The sequence below is a fragment of the Gossypium hirsutum genome, chromosome A13 (genome assembly GCF_007990345.1).
Source record: "Gossypium hirsutum isolate 1008001.06 chromosome A13, Gossypium_hirsutum_v2.1, whole genome shotgun sequence".
Taxonomy (NCBI): domain Eukaryota; kingdom Viridiplantae; phylum Streptophyta; class Magnoliopsida; order Malvales; family Malvaceae; genus Gossypium; species Gossypium hirsutum.
In genome coordinates, this window is record NC_053436.1 from 101,829,772 (window position 1) to 101,847,743 (window position 17,972).

At 33.3% G+C, this 17,972-nt stretch overlaps 2 protein-coding genes across 4 annotated transcripts; one reads left to right on the forward strand and one right to left on the reverse strand.

Moving 5' to 3' along the window:
- The first annotated feature begins 1,283 nt into the window (after positions 1–1,283).
- Positions 1,284–10,576, forward strand: LOC121212533 (replication factor C subunit 3). Of its 2 annotated transcripts, none has more exons than XM_041085483.1 (11): positions 1,284–1,470; positions 1,613–1,723; positions 2,024–2,056; positions 2,403–2,571; positions 2,861–3,042; positions 3,288–3,424; positions 3,534–3,632; positions 3,863–3,932; positions 4,005–4,079; positions 9,619–9,664; positions 10,315–10,576. In XM_041085483.1, exons 1-11 carry the CDS (start codon positions 1,387–1,389, stop codon positions 10,371–10,373), a joined length of 1,065 nt encoding a protein of 354 aa, XP_040941417.1. In that variant the 5' UTR covers positions 1,284–1,386; the 3' UTR covers positions 10,374–10,576. The 2 variants fall into 2 exon arrangements, with proteins under 2 accessions (XP_040941417.1, XP_040941418.1); XM_041085484.1 differs by having other exon boundaries at positions 1,305–1,470; positions 1,597–1,723.
- A 1,021-nt stretch (positions 10,577–11,597) lies between these two features.
- LOC121212534 (cationic amino acid transporter 2, vacuolar) lies at positions 11,598–17,531 on the reverse strand. Of its 2 annotated transcripts, none has more exons than XM_041085486.1 (14): positions 17,093–17,531; positions 16,352–16,553; positions 16,076–16,160; positions 15,800–15,940; positions 15,570–15,688; positions 15,406–15,502; positions 15,144–15,316; positions 14,987–15,053; positions 14,258–14,416; positions 13,593–13,857; positions 12,836–12,944; positions 12,305–12,417; positions 12,128–12,203; positions 11,598–12,015 (listed from the first exon to the last, which is right to left on the reverse strand). In XM_041085486.1, exons 1-14 carry the CDS (start codon positions 17,250–17,252, stop codon positions 11,862–11,864), a joined length of 1,920 nt encoding a protein of 639 aa, XP_040941420.1. In that variant the 5' UTR covers positions 17,253–17,531; the 3' UTR covers positions 11,598–11,861. The 2 variants fall into 2 exon arrangements, with proteins under 2 accessions (XP_040941420.1, XP_040941419.1); XM_041085485.1 differs by having other exon boundaries at positions 12,836–12,953; positions 17,093–17,530.
- Positions 17,532–17,972: the final 441 nt, after the last annotated feature.

Here is a 17,972-nt window from a genome sequence, read left to right on the forward strand (position 1 = left end):
TTTTATGTTATACATTTGTTTTTCTATTTTCTTTAATAAAGCAGACCAGGTTTTTTTCTCAAAAAAAAAATGATAATTTTTAATTATAAATAAACTATGTTATATTCCAGTAAATTCATAATTTTTATTTATGTGTATTTCTTAAAAATATTTAGATATTTATAGAGGTAAAATGTAATAAGTAAATTGTAACAGCGGTTAATTTTTTTTAGGTAAAGTATAGAAATGTTCATTAAAATATTGCTTGTGTTTTATTTAGACACTGACCTTTAAAAATTTTTTTTATTTTGGTTACTAAATTATATAAAATCAAATATTTTCTTCATTGCACGCTAATAGTCCTTTGAATATTAACAAAAGTGTTTATATGAGTTTTTATTAGTTTAATAATAAATTTAGTCTTTTAATATTTATATATTCTATCAATTTGATTCTAATTATTAAAAAAATTCAAAAAATTTAATTCTCAACATTTATAAAATAAAAAATTTATTGAATATTATTGTTTATATATTGCATTTTACCTCTACAAATATCTAAATAGATTTGGGCTATAATTAGTTTATTTTGAGTTTGAGTAATAATGATTATATTATTTGGATTTGAGCTTATTATAATATATTTGAGTTTTGAAATAAATATTTTAGAATATGAGTATTAGGTTTATAAATTTAATAAGAAAGATAAAAAGTTATTCAATTGTCAATATATTATAATAATGAACAATAAACGTTATTTTCATTAATTCATATAATATCATAAAATAAATTTTACATACAATAAGCACTTTAATCATTTTATATAAAATAACTCTATTAAATAAATATAATTTATGCTTTTTATAAGGCAATTTATAATTGTATTGTTATTCTATAAAAGTAAAATGAATTATTATATTCAACATTAAAATATTTATAACTTATAAATTTTAAAATTATTTAAATCCGTCAGAGTCTACTCGGCTTGTTCCAAGCTCAAAAAAAGAAACCGAGTCTGAAAGAACCCAAGCTTGAGAAAATCTAAGCTTAAGAAAGCCCAAGCTCAAGCCAATGCTAATCTGAGCTTGAGAAAATCCGAGTCTAAAGTAAGCTTGATCGAGTCCACCCATTTGTCAACTCTAATCTAACATTAAGTGACTAAAATATTTGATTTCGAAAAGTTGAGTTACTAAATCCATAGAATTAGTTGGATAACCAAAATAGAACTAAATGCATAGTTGAATGACTATTATTGATATTTACCCTAAAAACATTTTCTCCTTCTTCCTTTTCCTTTTAATGCAAAGTAACAACTCCACTCTCGCTCTCTCCTCTTCCTTCCCGCCACTTTCTCTTTTCTTTATTTCAATTTCCATTTCACTGAGAATAACCAAAATTTTCTTCAAAAATGTTGTGGGTTGATAAATACCGACCCAAAACCCTAGACCAAGCTATGGTTCATCAAGAGATTGCCCTGAATCTCAAGAAACTGGTACCCCATTTTTTAATTCACTTCAAAATGATTTTTTCTGTTTAGTTTTGAATGCCTAATTATTAATTTCTCCTTTTTGGTTTTAATTGATTCAATTTCATGGGTTTTTTTTTCTTATTTATATAGAATTTTATTTAATCAGGTTGCAGAGCAGGATTGCCCTCACTTACTCTTCTATGGACCATCTGGGTCTGGCAAGAAAACCCTAATTATGGCTCTTCTTAGACAAATTTTTGGTCCCTCTGCTGAAAAGGTCTACTCCCTCTCAATTTTTTTTTTTAAATTTTCATCTTTTAAACAGATTTATAATTGTTGTATGTATAACTTTTTTTGTTAAGTGAAGGAAATATTTAAGTACTATGTTTATTCTTTTTATTTCTTTACTTAATTTAATTTGGGGGCAAAAAGAAAAAAGGAAATATGAGTTTGTTTTTCCAATTTTCTTCTTGAGTTTTAAGTCGGGTTTTCTCTTTTCATAGAATTACCACTGGATTTTTATTTTTATTTTTTGGTTATTGTGCTTAAAAGGATTATTTTGTTTGGTTGGTTGCAGGTGAAAGTGGAGAATAAGAACTGGAAAATTGATGTAAGTTTCAAATGATGATTTAATTTTCATATCAAATTTCTTGATCTAATGAAAATGAAATGTAATATTTCTGCTCTATGGATAAAATTTTCAATAAAGATTTCATTGTAAGAATGAGAATTTCTAATGATGATTTGCACATAAGGGTATTTTGGAGCTTTCTTTTATCCTTGATGTTTAACAGATCTTTATACTTGATTTTACATTTATCATTGTTACCGTTGTACGGAACAATGAAGCTTATTGTTTTGTTGAGCATTTTTGAACCATCATTGGTTGAATCAAGGCATTATTTTCGCTTTATGCTCGTTAACTAGAGTACCATCTTCTTTTCATTTTGTTTTAGGCTGGAAGTAGAACAATTGATCTGGAGTTGACCATGTTGTCAAGTGCCAACCATGTGGAATTGAGTCCAAGTGATGCAGGCTTTCAGGACAGATACATAGTTCAAGAGATAATTAAGGAAATGGCTAAAAATAGACCAATTGACACCAAAGGGAAAAAAGGATATAAAGGTAATCTCTTTTTTACTTGCAGTCCAGCCTAATAAATCTCTGTTAGAAGCTTGTCTCTTGTCTAGAATTCAATGTTTAACATATGCCTCCATAATGGCATTGTATATGTATCTTTAATATTTTATTTTCCGGAATTAGCATTCGTTGTCCATGCCCTTTATGTTATCTTGTCTATTTGGTATTATTCTTGAAGCTTATTTCAAGTTGATAGGTTTCTGTCTCTCTTAAAATTTTGAGTAATTGTATATAATTTCACTATTTTACTGACATTATCTTTTATGAATGTCAGTGCTGATTCTAAATGAAGTTGACAAGCTTTCAAGAGAAGCCCAGCATTCACTCCGAAGAACAATGGAGAAGTACAGTGCTTCTTGCCGTCTAATTTTGTGCTGTAATAGTTCTTCAAAAGTCACTGAAGCCATTCGGTCTCGTTGTTTGAACATTCGAATAAATGCTCCTTCAGAAGAACAGGTTGGCAGAGTTTGCTACTTTTTTTTTATTATCATGTGAAAATATGAATAGATATAATCTAACACATGTTCCTTCAAATCTTTTTCCTCAAACCCTTTTAAGGGGTTGTTGCCTAAAGCAATATGATGTTCATATGCATTTTCCGTGAAGAATCTTTTTCTCTTAATGCCTGGCTTCTTCAACTCTGACCAATGTCTGTCTTCTTATTGGTGAATTGAACTCTATTTCCTTATTCTCTACGCCAGATCATTAAGGTGATAGAGTTCATTGGAAAGAAAGAAGGGTTGCAACTTCCATCTGGTTTTGCGGCCCGCATTGCAGAAAAGTCAAATAGGAGTTTAAGGAGAGCTATATTGTCATTTGAGACTTGCCGTGTTCAACAGTTAAGCTCGGTGTTATCTTTTATGGATCAATACTTCTGTCATGCAAATCAGGGCAAGAAACTTCCTTGCATATGTTTTTTTTTTTTTGTACTGTATTCGTGATTATAGGCACCCTTTCACAAGCAACCAAGCAATTCTGCCAATGGATTGGGAGGAATATATATCTGAAATAGCAACTGATATAATGAAGGAGCAAAGCCCTAAAAGGTTTCCACTGCAACATCTTACAGTATCTTATTATCGCTGCAATAATTGATATTTCCTTCAGTACATATTTGGTAAAGTTAGTTACATTATTACCTATGGCAAGTTCCTAAAGGAAAGATGTACGGGGTTGTATGAGTAGAAGTGAATTGAAATGTAAAATGTCCTTTATGGTATCTTTTGAGCATCCATCTTCAAAAGTTCCTCTTAAACCATTTTTCTTTGTTCTTTAGGCTGTTTGAGGTTCGAGGGAAGGTGTATGAATTGCTTATAAATTGTATTCCACCTGAGATTATCCTGAAGGTAAACACGGCCCAATTTCGTGTTGCAGTCTGATATCTTCTTGAATTAAAGTTTGCTTGGTTGCTGTCTCAGAGGCTCCTTCATGAGTTATTGAAGAAATTGGATGCAGAGCTAAAACACGAGGTGTGCCATTGGGCTGCGTATTATGTAAGTTCAATAGTCTATCCTATACCAGGTAGTATGTGTTAACTTTATCTGACCTACATTAGATATTGGTTTTTTTGTGGTTACGGCTGATTCTTCTGTGCTTCATCGAAATAGTCAATTAACATATTGACCTTGATTCAGTGCTCAGTTCTTTGGCCTTAAATTGAAGCCAATCTTCTCTTAAACTCGTAATTTCCATTTATTTTGCAAACCCCTAGATAAAAAGATAAAGGAAAAAGAACGTCATAGATGGCTTAAAATCAGACTATCTGATACGAGTCACAAAAGCCCAAATTCTTGAGGGCAAGGCCCAATAAGAAGATTCCAAGCCCAATCAAGAAATCCACCCATACTTAGTTGAAAATCAGGCCAAATTGTCAAAGTGGCCCAAGTTGTAAAGTTTTATTTTTATTTATTTATTTATTTATTTTACTTAGTTTAAATGTTTATCCAAGAGTCCCAAATAAAAGACCCTTGGCCGAATTTCCATATTAAAATAATTAGGAGTTTTTTTTTTTAGTTGTAGTTTTAGTGTTCTAATTAAATTAGGAAAACATTTGAAAGGCCTATTTATATGGCTTGGCCAGCCACCCTACATTACATTACAATTACATTGAAAATTTCAGATTTGATTTGAGTGAAAATTCTCTTTGAGTTCTTCAAGGATTTTCTCTTGAGTTTTCCTTAGAAGTTGTTTTAACAATCTTTTTGATTGTGGGAGCCATCTTCAACCTTCTTCTTGCCATTGATATTCTTTGGAGGGGAGATTAGAGCCGTTTGAAGGGAGTTGTGAAATCTTTCGAGATTTCAAGGCTTCTTAGGACTTATCTTTTAATTTCTTACTGTCAATTCTTTCTTTATTTCTACTTGTGCTGAATCATTATCTAATCTATTTTCTGTTCTTATTGTGTTTTCAGCCTTTTTCTATCTTAAGGAATCAGCCCAAAAATCCCCAATTTCTAGGGTTTTTCCATACTCGTTTTGGGTGAAATTAGATTGTCGAAATTTGGGGAAAACTATCTTGGTGTTCAATTGGGCAGAATCACAATCTCCTTGAGGGTTTCAAGAACCCTAACACTTATTTCTATTCTCAATTTGATTCTTTGCTGATTTGGGGATTTTATTTCAGATCTAAAAATTTAAAAATCTAATCTTTTAATTTTCTGTTTCGTTTCAGATCTAATTGTTTAGGGTTTTCGTAGGAGTTTCTCGTGACTTGGCAACTCGATCTTGGTCCGCGCGTAACCCCGTATCATTTGGTATCAGATTTTGGGCGTTTTGGGTGTTCTTGGTTGATTTCTAAATTGATCTCTATTTTTTAAAGCATAAACAGCAGTTTTACCCAGAAAAATTGTTCAAAAAAAATTCATTTGAGTGGGTAAACGTTGTCCTATTGATCTGAAATTTTACATACATGTTTTTTGCACTGTGCTTGAATATAAAAAAATTATTCCCGCAAAAAAATCAGTCAAAAAAATCAAAAAATACGAAATTCAATAAAAATTTAAAAACAGATTCAGCGGGTTGAATTTGGTGCCCAAAATTTCCCGATCGAAAATTTAATATATAAGGACACTCCAGATTTAATTTCGTGATTTTTGGAGATCGGGAACACCTTGAACGAAGTTGTCAAGTTACTCCGCAGTTTTTCGGGTTTTCTGTTTTCAGCAATTTTTATTGATTCTTAGCTGTAGGTTTTCATTTGTTTGCTTTTTATTATCCTTTTACAATATCTAACACCTTCTTGTTTCTTGTGTTAGTAGGATTTAAACGTGTGCACAATCCTTCCTCGGTGCAACACGAATCACTTGGTGTCTCGTCAGTTTTTGGCATCCTATTGCAAATTAGGATTCTTTGGTAGTTTGGTTCACACTCTCTAATTGGTTGATATAAACTCTGATAAAGAACTCACAAGATTGAATTCGACCTCATTGAGAATTTGATTTTTCTTTTTGAGTGATTAATGGTGAGGTTTGCTAACTTTTATTTTTGAGTGTTGAGTGTTTATTTTTACAGTTTTGAAGATGTCTAAATGTGATAATAATGATGCACTTATGAAAGTCCAACAACAGTTAGACGGACATACTACTGCAATCACACAAATAAATGCTACACTTCAAGCATTGAATACTACTTTGAATGAGGTACGAGTGAATCAAAAACATCAATATCGAGATCCAATTAAGGAAGATAGGGATAACCAGCCCCATAGGTGCAGCCCTCAACGTGTCCCTAGAATGGATGATGATTTTCATGATCGTGGACAATCATCTTTGGCAAAACCAAAGAGCGAGCAGCAACGAGAACATCTCTTTCATACTCGCTGCCATGTACAAGGTAAGCTTTGTAGAGTTATTATTGATGGTGAAAGTTGCTCAAACATAGCCAGCACGACGATGGTGGAAAAGCTTTGCTTAACCACTACCAAGCATCCACAACCTTATCAACTACAAGGGCTTAGCAACGAAGGCCAATTTAGGGTCACTCAACAAGTGCGCATCGCCTTTTCTATCGGTAAGTATCAAGACGAAGTTGTGTGCGACGTAATGCCTATTCAAGCCTGCCATTTGTTGCTAGGAGAACCATGGCAACTGGATCGAAAAGTCACTCACGATGGTCGTACCAATAGGTATTCTTTCAAGCATCAAGGAAAAAAACTCACCTTAGTGCCGCTCACTCCGGAACAAGTCCATGAGGACCAAATCAAACTGAAAAATTCTGTTAAAACAAGTGAGGAAAAAGAAAAAGAGAATGAAAAAGAGCAAAAAGAGATTGAGAGTGAAAAAGAAATTGAAGAAAGAAGAGAAAATGAATTAGAAAAAGAAACAAAAGAAAAAGACGTGGAAAGGGTAGTGAGGAATGTTTCCACTAACCAAGATATGAATTTTTCTTGTGTTGCTACTTTTCAGGTTCCCGAAAGATCGAAAGATAACTTTCAACTTCAATACCTCTCAAATGAAAGACGCTTTCATACGATCAACTTAGGCAAAGATGAAATCACACTACATGATCCTGAAGGTAAGCGAGGTAAGGAAATTTTAGAAACCGAGTCCAGTGCAGATTTGAAAATTATTGATAAAACTTTTGGTGACTTAGTTCTTAAAAGATCCCCTCATTTTGATCCGATTAATTGTTACTCTTCGATTGTGGTTGATAAAGTCATTACGAAAAGAAGCGTGATTTGTTATTCTCTTGATTTACCTTGTGTAAAATCCTTGAATTTGTCCAAATCTGTTTTGGAGAATAAAGTAACGAAATTTTCCAAATTTGTTTTCAATTTATATTCGTGCATTAAACAGTTTATGTGGTTGTACATGAAGTTTGAGTTCCATTTGACAAAGGTTAACTCAACAACGGAGATTCGATTACACTATGCCCCCGATGAGCGAAGGTTTGTTTTAAATGAAAAAGGTAAAATCGACCCTTATTCTTCTGCTTATCGAGGTAAGATGCTTGAAACCTTTGAAACACTTTTGTACTCCTCGGATAGTGATAAAGATCGTGTTGATGAACACTTAGATCGAAACGTGCTTGACTGTCCTATTTTATTTATTGATGATCTATCTGTTTTGATGGTTGATAAAAAGATTCTTGTTTTTGATAATGCATGTGTGAGTGAATCTATAGACCGTCGATTAATGCATGGTATGATTATACAACTCTGTGAACCATGTGAATCTTTTCAAATACCTACTTGTGACGATTATGTTTACCATTTGATTTATTACTCGCAATTTATTCATGGTTTGTGGGAACAATGTGAGACGACTGAATGCCTTAAAACATTTCCATCTTTGTTTCAAATATTTGACGAGGCAGTGGTGAGTAAATTAGATTATTTGCATGGTAATCTGAATCTGTCCATTCACATGCATTATACCTATTCTATTATGCTTATGATTGGACTACAAGCTTATTTCCGTTACTATTTACTATCTCATGGCTATTCTTCTCAGTGGACTCAATTGCCATTAGTCCCGTTCGATAGAGGAAAGTCGAGTTCATTTGATTTTTCAGATTCGAGGACGAATCTTTTTGAGGAAGGGGGAATGATACGAGTCACAAAAGCCCAAATTCTTGAGGGCAAGGCCCAATAAGAAGATTCCAAGCCCAATCAAGAAATCCACCCATACTTAGTTGAAAATCAGGCCAAATTGTCAAAGTGGCCCAAGTTGTAAAGTTTTATTTTTATTTATTTATTTATTTATTTTACTTAGTTTAAATGTTTATCCAAGAGTCCCAAATAAAAGACCCTTGGCCGAATTTCCATATTAAAATAATTAGGAGTTTTTTTTTTTAGTTGTAGTTTTAGTGTTCTAATTAAATTAGGAAAACATTTGAAAGGCCTATTTATATGGCTTGGCCAGCCACCCTACATTACATTACAATTACATTGAAAATTTCAGATTTGATTTGAGTGAAAATTCTCTTTGAGTTCTTCAAGGATTTTCTCTTGAGTTTTCCTTAGAAGTTGTTTTAACAATCTTTTTGATTGTGGGAGCCATCTTCAACCTTCTTCTTGCCATTGATATTCTTTGGAGGGGAGATTAGAGCCGTTTGAAGGGAGTTGTGAAATCTTTCGAGATTTCAAGGCTTCTTAGGACTTATCTTTTAATTTCTTACTGTCAATTCTTTCTTTATTTCTACTTGTGCTGAATCATTATCTAATCTATTTTCTGTTCTTATTGTGTTTCAGCCTTTTTCTATCTTAAGGAATCAGCCCAAAAATCCCCAATTTCTAGGGTTTTTCCATACTCGTTTTGGGTGAAATTAGATTGTCGAAATTTGGGGAAAACTATCTTGGTGTTCAATTGGGCAGAATCACAATCTCCTTGAGGGTTTCAAGAACCCTAACACTTATTTCTATTCTCAATTTGATTCTTTGCTGATTTGGGGATTTTATTTCAGATCTAAAAATTTAAAAATCTAATCTTTTAATTTTCTGTTTCGTTTCAGATCTAATTGTTTAGGGTTTTCGTAGGAGTTTCTCGTGACTTGGCAACTCGATCTTGGTCCGCGCGCAACCCCGTATCACTATCATTTAATTACATTTAAAAAGTATCAAATTCTTTCAGCTAAGGAAGTTTGGTGTAAAATGGATTCTTGGATATTTGAAGACACCATGCCAATCAATAGCAGATCAAGAGGTCAACTAGCCATCAGTGTGCCACTGACTTACATTGCTTAAGTCCTTGTAGTCATTGAGTCTCGGGTTCAAACCTAGACAACTGCTTTCTCTACCCTTAATGATGATGATAATGATAAAGCAGATCAAGAGCAAGCAGTGAGGTCATTGGTTGAAATTTTCTATCAATTGTGGCTTGAGTGATGATTCTACGGTAATATATTAAAAATCAGCATATGCTTGTGGTGAGTTAGATGTTTTCAGGGTGATAAGATCTGATGCTTCATTTTATTGTTGCCGAAAGTCACTAGGCATTCCTCTGATTAAAATAAAACAATGTTACCGAACTTCAACTCTAGATTGAACTTTTACTATTCTAGTAATTTGACCCTTCAATTTCTTTCCTTTTAACAGGAGCATAGGATGCGTCTTGGACAGAAAGCCATCTTTCATATTGAAGGTACCCAAAACTTTTTAAGTTTTCTAGATTGAAGCAGCTCATATTCAATATTAAATGACTTATTCTTGTTGGAAATGAGAGAAATGTTTGTCAATTGAAGGACACATTCCTCCATTTTCTTTAATGAATATGGTATTGGACATTGATCGGTAACCTGAGTGTGGATTAAAATGACACAAGATTTATGTTGAATAAAGACGGATGAGTGGCCATGGGAAAGACTCGGCAAAGTTTTGAAAGTGTCTTGAGCTAATGATCATCAATTAGTCTTGGGTAGATGAAACTATTTTCTACGTTCTTTCATTGATATTGACCTATATTTATATTAGTGTCAGCTTTAACATATGCTTACAATGTGGCTTCTTACCAACTTGTAGTAAAGATATTGTTGTTCCATTGTGCGTAACTATGTTACGTTGACTCTTTATTTTGCTTGAAATGCCAATGTTCAACACCTTGCCTGACATGTATCTGGACATGTTTATGACGATATAACCCTCCAAATACATGAAAAAATTGAACAACAAAAATAAAATCAACATACTTGTATTAACTCTTTCTTCTGACTTATTGCTTGACAATGTTCTTTCAATGTTTCCAAATTTTGCTAATCAAATTCATTCATATGTTTTTCTTCTCTCTTTTTGCAGCATTTGTTGCCAAGTTCATGAGCATTTACAAGGCCTTCCTGATTGCAACATTTGGCTGAAGAATGAACAAGTAAGCATCATTTTGCCTTTGGATCTTTTATCGATTCCAGGAACACAGTTTCTAGGATTCCGTTTATGGGCTTCCAGCGTGCTTCTTGGTGCAGTTGACTTGTTATTTTGTATACGAACTATGAATGATGCGTTAGGTGTTCATGTAATAACCATTGAGCAAAACCATAAATTTCATTTTTTAGTTCTCTTCTCTGCTTAATTGCAAAAGGTCGGGTTATAAACAGAAAAAGTAAAATAAACAAATAATGTAGGCACCTTTATAAAGGGATGATGTTAAAATACTGGATCAGAGATTGAACTATTTTTAGACTTCCTATTATTGTTGCACTCACTGGTTGGACCAATTGATTGTATTAAAGAAATTAAAAAAGAAAAAGGAGTATTATTATCGTAAATATTTAATAAATATTTAATAAAAACATGTATTTGGTTAAATGGTATGAACTTTTGTACTTATTTTGGGGGTTCTAGGGTTCAATTTTATCATGCAAAATAAGAACAAGTCAAAAGCTGATTTTCATGGTTTTTTCTTGGTTAGGATAATGTTTGGTTTAACGATTCTGATTATACATAGCGCCTATTTTGGTCCAATTGGAAAGGTACAATATTTGTTTCTGGTCGTAAATTTATTCAATTAAAATCAAGGGTGAATTACTCAAAGTCATTTTTATTTTTCTCATGTTATATTTTAGTTACTTATATTTAAAATATTACATTTTAGTCACTTATGTTGTCGTGTTGTAACATTTTAGTTACTGAGTGTTAATTGTTATTAACGGTATAACGTAAACTGATGGGACATGTTAAATCATTATTTCAAATGAAAATTTTAAGTTAAAATTTATAATTGGTCCTTATATTTTTTTCGTTTTGAGTAATTTTTTTTTAGATTAAAAGAGATAGAAATGGAGGAAAATAGAGGGAGAAACAGAAGAAAATAAAAGGGGGAATTAACGACTCGGTGATTAAAATGTTACAACATGATAACGTAAATAATTAAAATATAATATTTCAAATATAAATGACTAAAATATTTATTAGTTTGAAAAAAATAAAAGTTATTATTTTGATAATTTATCCTAAATTAAATGGCAGATTCGTTTCAATTAATAGAACGGAAAATTAATAAATTGTTTATTTACATTTTACATATAAAAGTCAAACTAAATTATTATTACTCTATTGAACCGAAATCAAATCCAACACTATAATTACGAGAGATGGAAATCTGTAATTCACGTTGCTAATAAGTATTTACACTTTTGCAATAGAGTTTTCCCATCCTAAGGAAATACATGTAGACATGCAAACAAGTTACTGATTTTATGGCCTTCTGAAAATTAATAAATAAATAAAGTTACAAGCTTACAACACTGAGATTCTTCTCCAGAACTATGACCAAACAGTCATCAGTACAGATCATGTAGTCTACATGTTTTTCCTTCATTTTCTTTTGCATTCAAGGTTCCATTACACTAAAGAATTGCTCCGGAGGAGCGATAAATTTCATCCACATGCGCTTTAGGCACGTAGATCGCATTTAGCAGCGAGCTGTGTCTACGACCATAGAATATGTAAATAAGAACCCCGACCATTAGCCAAACCGAAACTCGAACCCAGGTTGCAACCCTAACGGTTTCAAACAGCAAAAGGATTATGATGAATTCTCGATCAGCAGTATCTGTATACCAACGTGGAAATAACAGAAAAATAAATAAAAATAGACCTGGTTAAGACTTACTCCAAATTGATGAGAAGGTAAACATTGATGAGAATGCAAGAGATTGGTAGGAGTGGAACGAAAGGACATATGAAACCTGAAATATATATATTGGCTCGTAAATTAACCATGCAAAGTTAGATGAAATCACAAAGATTCTCGAAACGACGAACAAAGATAAGAGTGCCAATAGCATACCTCCTGCATGTCCAAAGTTATGCCTTTCATCATCTTGATCAATACAGGTGAGAATTACCAAACCAGAAAGAAGAAGAAGACCGCCAGCACCACACAAAGTGAACCGAATAAGGCTAGAAGAAGATACCAATGACCATCAAATAAAACGAGAAATATATATAATGAAACCATTTGAAAAGATAAAATTCAAGAGAAAGAAAGATTGTAAAAAATTAAATGAATATTCTTCAATCAGAATCGTGCCGGATACAACTTGTATCCAACACTTATTCCCAAGTCCGAGTAACATAGGACATAATATCTTCCAGCCAACCATTGAAAAAATGGGTTTCAATTCTCTTTCTTTATCCATATAAATGTATGACACCCAAGCAACACAAATCTCCTCTTCATCCTCTTTTTTATCCCTTTTTTGGATAAATATCTCCATATTCATGATAATGAAAAGCTTAATAATGGTCAAGAATGATATATTGCCTCAGCCCTCCATTTTATCAATGTAGTTAGACAATGCTTTCATGATCAGCCTACCTCGAAAACCACAGATTTGAAGCTGCAAATGTAAGCATAAATGCCCCTACACATATTAACATTATGGTCCAGCCGGCTATTTTCCTTCGGTTCTCTTCATCAAGGGTACCTGCAGTAACTATTACACAATAGAGAATCAATCTTCAGGAACTACCATATGTTGCTCTAATTCTTCAATTTTCTTTGTACTCATGTCCAATACATATAGTTGTATACAGACACAAATGTAAAGATATGGCTCTCCAAAAAGCCCCAAAATACATAGAATTTATTTTTTGAATACGCCTGTGCTGGATACATACCCAGATTCATCATTCTAACCCGGTCCAAGTGACATGGAATTCCATGGTAATAATGTTCATAACTGTGAAGCATTTCATATTGAAACCTTGATAAGAAGTTTCACAATATTCAATTACATTACATCTTATCATCAGTTTGCACATATAAAAGCAAGGAAAAACCTTCAAGCACATCTCTAAAGTCTGTGACAAACCAAGACACTGTATACTGCTAATGAAAATGATTTTATAAGATCTGTATCTGTCACTTGGACTCAAAGGCTAATGTCGGATACATGTATGTGCCCAACACAAGTATTCTCATATTCTCCAATTTTTTCATATATTTGGAGAATCATACGCCCCACCATGTCCAAATATGCATTGCATATGAGGGTCGGGCAAGGATGCTTTCGGGAAATTGAAGGAGCAAATAGATTTCTATATCAAAAGTAGACATAAGGCAAGGAACTTACAACTGGATAGAGCTTCTAGTTTTTCAACAACAGTACAATCAACTGCAACATTCTTTTCTCCAAGCAAAGGCAGACAAGGATCTCCAGGACTCTTCGCTGGGTTTTCTCCATTAATCATCTGAGCATCACTATTATGTCTCAGCTTGTAAGAATCAATTGACTCCTGAAGTGATAACGGAAGTGGCACCTCGTCTGGTGGGACATATCTAAGTATCAGCACAGAAACTGCAACCATTGTAAATGCAAGAAGTGTACCCACACTGACCTGCAAAAGAAAGGCAACTTTTACGAGCTCCATATTTTAGGCAAACGCATTCACAGAACTGTTAATAAAATTGAAATTTGAGCCAGAGGAGCTTGGTTTATGCATCCTTTTAAGCAAGGAAACTTGGAACAATCAGATTATGTTCTATTGAAAACTGTAAATAATCAAACAGATTATGGCAACAATCAGAGACATATCACTATATGATTAAAAAATTTATTTTCAACTTAATTGAAAAGGGTCACCACAGTAATTGAATGCACTCAAGACCTAGGAGCACAGCTACATGCTTAAATCCATTTACAAATTGATACAATAATGCGATAGACGTACACCATAAGGCACTAAAAAACAAACAAAAAAAAGGCCCTCAATTACAAGAGATGCCGGTTAAACTTACCATCCCTGCCAATTGTGAAACATCCATGAAGAATGCCAAGATAGAAGCAACTATACCAGTTGCTAGCGTGCTATTGACAGGAACTTGAGTGTGTTTGTTAACATCCAAAAAGAAGGATGGCAGCAATCCATCTCTAGCCATTGCCATAAGAATTCGAGGCTGAAAATACACAATTAAGAACATTAACATAAAATAATTAAATAAGATATCAACATCTATGATCAATCATGTAGATTTAGGTGCTAACATTTTATTTATACATTCTGACAACATACTAATGAATCTTCAGAGGAAATAATTAAGAAGTTGATACATGTGGTATACTAATACACACACACAAACATACAAAAGAAATCGAGATTATATCAGAGTAAAAAGTCATTATAGAATCAAATGTTATATAGTTGAAAGGGATCTCTAGAGTTGATAAATCATTTTACAAATAACATTGATTCAAGCACCCACTTTGTTGTTCTCATCTTCGGTTATGTTTAGCACTGCAAGTAGTATGATTACAAGAATCCTAATTTAAGACACCATGGTTCGAGGTAAGGAAATGACATAGCAGTAATGTAATATTCTAATTTGAGACAATCATCAGAGGGTAAGGAGTGATGGAACAGTAATGTTATATGGGCAATAATTATGGGAAATTAAAATCACATTGATGAAATATTTGTAGAACACCATACAGTTTTACAGGTATACTATTGGGAACTTGATTTGTACCTGAGGGAGGATTGAGCCCATCAATGTTGAGATAAGGGCAGTAACAGCTCCAACAGTTATTATGTAACTGAAATAACAGAAAAGGAAGGTTCCTCGAGTAAAAAAGTTTGAGAAAACAAAAATATGTTAAATGCTTTGAATGCGCAAGAATACTCACGCAGCCCATTGCATCCCATTGCTAGCAAATGCAGAGGAGATGGGGGTGTCAGGATCCATTGCATAATATGGGACCAGACCCACAATTACAATAGAAACCAGCATGTACAAACAACAACAAATGGAGAGAGATAATGCAATACCCAGTGGCAAATCTCGTTTGGGATTCTTCGCCTGTCATGCACAGTTTGAAGTTCCTTAGATCGCCAGAAAAGACAGCTTTTAATAAAGGGCAAACTGCCAAAAGAAAAGAAACCATATACCTCCTCAGCCGTGCTTGCAACCGTATCAAAACCAATATAAGAAAAGAAGACTGTTGCAGATCCCGCAAGCATTCCATCCACCCCAAAGGGAAAATACCTATACTTCAATAACAATTTTTGAAATAATCATATAGGCATGGAAAAACAGAATGAAATGCCATTACCCAGTAGGAACTTCATATCCGGTCCATCCAGTCTTGAAACCCAGATAACCACCAGCTATTATTACAAAAAGCATGGCAAATACATTTACAGCTGTGGCAATGCCTTGTGCAAGTGCACTCTGCACGAGATGGGCAACAGGTTTTAATTCAAGGCTACAATTTACAAAGGGTGATGGGTATCAGCCACGAACATGGAAAAGGAACTGAAAATAAAAGGAGATAGAAAGCACCTCCTTGATTCCCAAGCATAAGAACCCAGTCACAATGAGAACTAGAGCTGCAGCGCATGGGTCCACCATAACATCAAGCCCGGGAAAATGCTGACGAGCTAGAAAAGTTGGTAGACTATTTTCACCTCCAAAGAGCAAAGCCTAGATGCAAAAATTAAAAGAAAAGAAGAAGGAGCAACGTAAATAGAAAACAAAAGGCAGCTCCCTGCTCCTCCCACCCAACAGATCCAGCCAAAGAAAAGTAAGGCAAGAGATTATCAAGGAAAATCACTAAACCAGATTAGGGAAAATGCCACGAGCAACAGCAGATCCACCAATTGTATACTCCAGTATCAGAGCCCAACCAACCAACCAGGCAACACTACACAATGGATCAATGGCTAAAAAGCATATAAATCTTCAAGAAAGAGAAAAGATTGTACATTTGAAGCCACTTTTTATTCTTTTACCAAATGGAACAGTTGCCTATTAGGCTATCCACTTCTCGAATTGCAAGAACAAAGACCAACAGTAAGAAATGTACAAGATATATCAAGAAAACATAGAAATTACCCTTCACCAACACAAATGTATGAATAATGATAGGCACTGCCAGCAGACGGGCAAAGACTAGCAAGCTCAGCATAGCAAAAAGCAGAGAGGGCAGCGGCAATTCCGGCAATTAGAAAGCACATGGTGAGAGCTGGCCCAGAATGGTCTCTAGCAACTGCTCCAACAAGAATATAAACTCCAGCTCCGATTGTTGATCCAACACCTAATCACATTGCACCAAAATTCAGAATAAGCTGTCTATTTTAGCTACCAAAATGAAAGAAGGCCATAACCTTAAATGTAAAAGAACTAACATATGCCAACCTCCTTATTAGAATAAACAAAATCAAACCAAATAACCCAATGCATCAAAGATACCCATAAGGAGAAATAAGCAACAAAGATCAGTCATTGTACAGTGTGAATAACAATCCAAAACACCAGCAAAATCAATATATAACACTAAAACAGATCAAAATTTCCTGGAAAAGAACAAAAAAAAATAGAAATAATCAAATATAAAAATTGCTATATAATAACAAACAGCTAAACACAAAAAACGAAGATACAAAATTCCACAAAACAGCTAAACAACATTTAAACCCATCATCAAAAACAGCCAAAAAACACGTACACAAATTCAGGATCAAATCCCACCCCTACCCCCCCCCCAAAAAAAAAGGAAAAGATAAAAAAAAACGCAAAACTTACAAAGTAAAGTCAATGTTTTCCAAAAACTAAAACTAAAACATAAATTATTACCGACTGCTATGAGATGAGGAATGGTCAACTCTTTAGCCAGCTGATGATTATCCAAACGCTTGGTATGGGCACAATCTACCTGTTTTCTTCTTACCAAATTCTTTAAACCACCCCATGAAGAACCGAAACCCTCTTTCTGGGAATCAACCAGAACACCCATTCCCCCAAATATATCAAATTTCCCAAATAATTAATGTTAAAATTATTGAATCAATTGTAATTCAAAATTGTAGCTTTGTTCTTAAAAAGCTACAATTTTATGAACAGTAAATTAGAAAAAGAAAACTTTATTAACGTTAAAACCTGCCCCCTTAACCCTTTCAATTCAATTAATTTTATGTTGTTCTTAAAAGGGAATCTAAGCAGACAGATACGAGAAGAGAGAGAATATTTGTTTTCTTCTCTCTTCGATAAATTTTTGTCTGGCTTTTGTTTTAACAAATTGAAATCATTTGGGCTTTTATATGAATAATGAAATTGCCCGCTGCCCGTATCTGACGAATCGACCAATAGCTGGGCTGCCCGGGGATGATTGACTTTTTGTTTTGCATGAATATAAAATTTCTTAATTTCATATCTATTTTTCTGTTTTTTAAATTATTTTTTCAAGTATAAAAAACATATCATTTTATTTTTTAAAATAAATTTAAAAATTTACTAACAAGTAATCCAGATAAAATTAAATTTTTTCTCAAAAAATCCACATTTCATAAAAATAACATCAATTATTCTCCACCACAAATAAATTAAGAGAAATTGTTTTTTTGGTACAAAAAGGGAAATTATTAAATATATAAAAATATTATAAGTAGTTTCGATTTTCCATTACTAGAATAAAAATAGGATGCATGTTGTTACAAGGATATAATAAAAATATTAA